The 6,000-nt window shown below is 59.4% G+C and overlaps 1 protein-coding gene across 3 annotated transcripts in view; it reads right to left on the bottom strand.

Annotated features, from left to right (window-relative positions):
• Window positions 1–950: 950 nt before the first annotated feature.
• The window catches only part of PRDM15 (PR/SET domain 15), a 65,686-nt gene continuing 60,636 nt past the window's right edge, over window positions 951–6,000 (bottom strand). For all 3 annotated transcript variants that reach the window (XM_042954507.1, XM_042954509.1, XM_042954508.1), the window contains 3 exons: window positions 5,646–5,726; window positions 3,856–4,065; window positions 951–2,564 (listed from right to left, as the gene is read on the bottom strand). In XM_042954507.1, the coding sequence (XP_042810441.1) occupies window positions 2,085–2,564; window positions 3,856–4,065; window positions 5,646–5,726 (771 nt within the window). In that variant the 3' untranslated portion in view covers window positions 951–2,084. The remainder of the gene's footprint in view (window positions 2,565–3,855; window positions 4,066–5,645; window positions 5,727–6,000) is intronic.

Below are 6,000 nucleotides of genomic sequence, written 5' to 3'. Positions count from 1 at the left end.
AATAAAACTGTGATTTAAAAGGCCTTTATTTCATAGGGAAGCGGAACAGGAGATAAAGGCTAAAAGAGGTTTCATCCTGTTTGTATTTTCACTTGGTCAAAAAAAAAAAACAAACTGTGATTTTTTTTTTTTTTAAATACATTAGGAACCTCGGTACTCTTGATGACCCCATGGGGCCCGGACCGCTTACATTTGGAGGATGAGGACAGGATTTGAGAAAATATATCACTCCTAGCCCAAGTTCGTTTGATGGAATTATTGTGTATAAAGCAGTTAATTATATACATAAATAACATAAAAATAATTATCATAAATTAAAGGGTCAAATAATCTCCCACTATTAATTCAACTGCAGGCAGGAGACGGGAGTGTGACTGAGCGGTGTCCACGGTGCGGACTCTGGGACGCTCTCACGTGCCGCGTGGGTGACGGGAGGTCCTTAGTTCTGAAGACGGGTATTGCACGATACGAATTCGAGCCCCGTCCTCAAGATCTCATGACTCGGAATCAAGGGAAATGCTGAGGACACTGCATTTTGCAGAAGGAGTGGCCCTTGGCCTCCCTGGCGGCCCGAGACGCCTCCCGCCTCACGGGTCCACTACTGACGTGTCACTCTTTCTTCAAGGTGGTCTCCCAAATAACACGGGATGCGTGACAAAGAGCGATCAAGGCCGCAGCAAGGCAGACGTATCATTTCATTTTGGACAGCATTAAGAAGTCTCAGGAGGCTAAACCTGCGCCTCTGGTTCCCCGGCTGAGCAGCGGGCACGCGTGAGCCTGGCCCACCACCTCCGACACACCGGGGACGCGGCGTGTGACAGCGTGTGCGCCGGGGACGCGGGGATGGCGCTTACTCGGCACGTGCGAGCACGAAGGCCATTAATGCTCCTACTGACGAACGGACCGCCTCTGCTTTCACGACCGCCCGGCAGCAAACGGCCGTATCTGTGTGCTTCAGAAAAACCTACACTTTTCCATTGTAAAGAGCCAAAGCTCCTTCAATATTTTCATCGGAAGTTGGTCTTGAAGCAGATTAACCTTTGGACTGAAGTTGCCACAGAAAGAAAACGTGACTTTCCTCCCTGCTCTTCGGTGGCTCTGGCTGAGCCTCGGCCGTAATAAATATATCTGGATGGCGGCGGATCCCGACACGGCTCTGCGGGAGCCACCAGAGGGGACGGCACGGGGCCGACTCGTCCCACACAGTGGGGTGTCCCCTGTGTTCGGGCACCGGCGCAGAACTGGACGTGGACCGACACTCCTACAGTGCAAACGACTTTAGCGTGTCAAAGTCAAGAACAACGTGGCCACGACGGCGTCCCGGATACGTGATATGTGCTTGAGATAAAGTGAAAATTAAAAAAAACGAAAACTGAGACTAAAAGTGAATCCACGCGTTATGTTACAAAGAGGCCTTTCGGGCCCGAGTCAGTGACCTCCGGGGACCCCTCACCCATCGTAAGGCCAGAGGGGGGTCGTCCGCAGCCACGGAACACCTCCTCACGGGTCTTCGGCCCCAAGTGGCGTGCATCGAATGGGACTCAACTCAGATCTCCAAGAAGAAGACAAACGTTACTTTAACTTCCTTCTGCTCATTCGCCAGAAACAGCCGGAAGGGAGGCGAAAATGGCGTTTCCTTGCAGCCGGTGGCCCCGTGGGAACCCGTTCTCTGTGCTGACGCAGCGAGTGAGGCCCGAAAGGACACCAGCGGGCCACTCTGCTCCTCGTAACGTATCACTCACCTCTCGGCCCCTGCTCGCCTCGCTGGCCCGGACCCCGTGTCCACCAACCAAGTTCTGTTAGGGGAGGCGGGTGACACGCGGCCTTGCCGGGCACAGGCTGAGCCGCTCACACATGCTGCCACCTGCCAGGAGTCACCCCCCAGGCAGGCTATCAGATGGCAGTGCTAGCCGGGGGGGCGGGGGGTGGGGAGGGGTCTGGAGACAATTCCGCAAAGCTCAGTCAACCTTACTTACACCTCAAGGACGATGTTTTTCTCTCGGTTTGGTATCCAGCAGACAAATCTCAAAAATAAGCAAGAACACCTGTGGGCAGGGCTCCTCGTGAGTTCTCGGCGCTTTGACTCAGTAGCTGTACATGTGCTGCTGGGGCTCGGCCGGCACCTGGGGCTGGGGCGCGGGCGGCTGGGGCGCGGGCGGCTGGGGCGCGGGCAGGACGTCCGTCTGGGGCACCGCCCGCCACGTGAGCGGGTGCTGGTCGCTGAGCTGGTTCCCCAGGGGCGTGATGGAGTTGACCAGGGTAGTCAGGTTGATGAAGTGCGCCACGGACTGCGGGTTCGAAGCTTCCGGCTGCGGGTGGATCTGGATGTCGTTCTGGCGGTTGTGCAACATGGCAGAGCCGCTCACGGTGTCGAAGGTCACGGTCAGGATCGAGTTGTCCAGCTGTAGCTGGCGCTCCGGGGTGGTCAGGTGCCCGACAGCCACGGGCTGGAGGTTGGTGAACTGAGTCCCGGCTGCAGTGGTGATGGGGGTCACGGTGATGTTGGTCAAGCCCACGGAGCTCGATGGAGTGGTCACGTTTGGGTCCCCCAGCGTCACTACCACCTGCAAGAGTCACACACGACACAAAGGCGTCAGTAGCGTCTGCAAAACGGACGACCACCCAACTTTATGTTGTGCTTTAGGCGGGAGCCATCTTAGCACGTGGGGTGACCCCACATCCGGCCCAGACGAAGAGGAAACACCGGGCAGTGGAAGATTAAACCGAGTTAATCTTGTCCCAGAAAAAGGATTCTAGTGACAAAGGGCAGTAAGACACAGACACAGACACAAACGGCGTCCCAGGCTGGAGAAGGTCGGGGCGAAGTGGTAACGAAAAAGACAGACGTGCGCCCTCCCATTCTCTCCAGCCCTGCGCCTGGCTGCTGGTTAACGGAAATGCCAACCCCGAAGCACCGTACAGATGTGCGGCCCAGGAGCGCACCAGTTCAAGAGAAAGGACAGGAATGAGCTGCCAAAGAAACTCAAGAAACGTGTGCGACTGCGATTAGTGTCCAAGACCGAGGACCAGCACACGTTGATGACAGATTTGGGAGCCTTCGAACCAAAGTACTGATGTTGAGCAAACTGGAGACGCCCACGAACAGCAGCACACAGGCCGGCCCCAAGCATCCCTCCCGGGGCTGGGGGGTCCTTGCATCCCTCCCTCGGGGCTGGGGGGTCCCTGCATCCCTCCCTCGGGGGCGGGGGGTCCCTGCATCCCTCCCGGGGCCGGGGGGGTCCCTGCATCCCTCCCGGGGCGGGGGGGGGGTCCCTGCATCCCTCCCGGGGCCGGGGGGGGGGGGGGGTCCCTGCATCCCTCCCGGGGCCGGGGGGGGGGGTCCCTGCATCCCTCCCGGGGCCGGGGGGGGGGTCCCTGCATCCCTCCCGGGGCCGGGGGGGGGGGGTCCCTGCATCTCTCCCGGGGCCGGGGGGGGTCCCTGCATCCCTCCCGGGGCCGGGGGTCCCTGCATCCCTCCCGGGGCGGGGGGTCCCTGCATCCCTCCCCCAGGGCTAGGGGTCCCTGCATCCCTCCTGGGGCAGGGGGGGGTCCCTGCATCCCTCCTGGGGCGGGAGGTCGGCCCACTTCCTTGACGAAGGAACACACGGAGGCCACTTCTAACCTCCCAGAAACAACCCGATCCCCAACCAGGCGGGGCCGGCTGTCCCTCGCGCGCTCTACAGTCACACCACTGTTCACGACGACAGGTGCGACGTCTAGCTCTAAGCTGGGACACGCGCAGCTGGCACGAGCTCCCGGGATTAACGCTACGTGGGCCGCGGGCCGCCAAGGGGCCGCCCCCGAGTCAGGCGTGTGTGCAGGAACACGTGCGGCACGCGGCGGAAAGGGGGCCACCTGCTGGATGCTCTGCACCGCAGAGTCGGTCTCGTCACCCACGCCGGACAGCACGGGCTCCTTCTCCGAGTACTCGCTGAAGGTGGCCTCCTCGGGCACCGGGGCGCCTGCCGCCTCCGCCTCCGGCTTCTGCTTCCTCTTGTGGGCCCTCCTGGCAGCTTTCGCGTGCTTGCCCTCGGCCAGCTCCTCCTGCTCCAGACTCAGCTCGGGCTGCGGGGACAGAAGGCTCATCAACGTCAGGGTCACTGGGGCGTGTCCCCACACTGGCCACGGGGGTCCCAGCACCGTCCCGGCCACCTCCCTAGGCCACCACGCTGCTGCAGGGAACAGTGACCGCGGTGTGTCTGCTCCTTTGCGCCTCCAGGGGTTGGGGCGTGTTCCTGCCGGGTTCACTTTGTTTTCAGTGAAGAAAATCACACAGAAGTCGTACTTCTAAGAGCCGCGTCTCGCGCTGGCACGCGGACAAGCGTTTCGGCCTGGTGAGCTCAGCCCGAGGCTGCAATGCCTCTCGTGTCCACGCTTCCACCCCCAGGCTGAAGCGAATGCACGAGACAAACGATCCTGGATCGTCAGCATGGCTCTGACCCCAAGAACTTTACGGTCACCTCCTCTGGGGACAGCAATGGTGGCCAGCCATAATGGCGACCCCACAGAGGTGCCCTGCGCACTTCTCTGGGCCCGTCCAGGGCGCACTGCCACACTGTGACCGACCTCCTGAACCCGGCTGATGCCACGACTGAGCTCAGCATCGCAGAGGCCACTGGGCAGCGGTGGCCGGCAAGGCTCTCCAGACTAGTCCCCGACCACGCCTCCTGGGCCCCTGATGCCATCCCAGGTGACAGGATCCCACCCAGTGACAGACCCAGAGGAAGCCTGCCAGGGCCAGGCCATCGTGGGGCTGCCCTCACAGGGGCTGGACGCGGGTCGTGGGCCCCTGGTGCACCCTAGGCCTTCCTGTGCTCACTCACGATGGCCCAGCACCTGAGCACCGTGCTCAAAGCGCCGTTTCCAGTACAGGGATGTGAACGTGATTTTAAAGGAATCAAGAGCATGGCATATTCCCTTTACAAGAAAAAACCATTTTTATGAAGACATTGGCTAAAAGTTCATTTAATAAAGTTATTTTGGTTACCACAATCTAATTACGCTAAGCTCTTATGGAAACCCTGATAGTTAATTTTATGCGTCACGGAGGCTGGGCTAGGGCGCCTGGGTGTTTGGTTGCCCAGCAAAGATGCTGTGAAGGTGTTTTTTAGAGGAGCTTGACATTAAATCAGTGGACTCCCAGTAAAGCAGATGACCCCCTATGGTACGTGTGGGCCTCACCCAATCAGTCGAAGGCCTTAAGAGGAAAACCTGAGGTCCCTGGGGAAGAGGGACCTGCGCCTCGAGGCAGCCGTCAGACTCCAGCTGCAGCGTGAACTCTTCCCTGGGTCTCAGCCCACCCACCCGCCCTGCAGATTTAGGACTTACCAGCTTCCATGATCACATAAGCCAATTCCTTAAAATAAACCTAACTTTGTCTCTACACCCACACCCCCTACCGCTTCTCCAGGGAGCTTGAAGATTACTGTCTATTCCCTAAAATGAGATACCTCAGTATTGAAAACGACGGAAGTTCTGGAAACGTTACAGAAACTAGGAGACGTTCCAAAAGGCCTTGGGAGAGAGAACCTACTAGAAAACGAGAGATGCGGGTGAAAGGAAGGGACTCGGGGGCCTGCCCAAAGGCCCCTCGCAGCACCCGTCTGGGCCCCTCCGCCCCACCCTGCGGGCCTGCTCGTGCGCACCTGGACAATGCCAATGGAGGAGGCATCGATGGTGGTGGTCTCCGGGAGGTGGTCCAGATCATCGATCCTGACGGCCAGGACCTGCGAGCGAGCACGGGTGGTGAGCCAGGGGACGTCGCGCCGGCAGCCGATTCGGTCATTCTGACCCAGCCCAGCTCGGCGCCGTCTGGCCCCGGCCCTTCCTTCCCTCACCCCCGTCTCCCCGCGTTTCAAGTTTCTGTGATGCTCTTACACACCGGGGCGGGGCGGGGGGGAGGGGAGAGGGGTGCACCTGTCTCTTTTCTGCCTTTTTTTTTTTTTTTTTGCCTCACACCATATGCCTCCCGTGGATGAATTTTCTGTGACTCCTCTGTTA

Source organism: Panthera leo, chromosome C2 (genome assembly GCF_018350215.1).
Source record: "Panthera leo isolate Ple1 chromosome C2, P.leo_Ple1_pat1.1, whole genome shotgun sequence".
NCBI classification, from domain to species: Eukaryota; Metazoa; Chordata; class Mammalia; order Carnivora; family Felidae; genus Panthera; species Panthera leo.
Note: the sequence above shows the minus strand (reverse complement) of the source record. Positions and strands in the feature narration are given on the sequence as shown.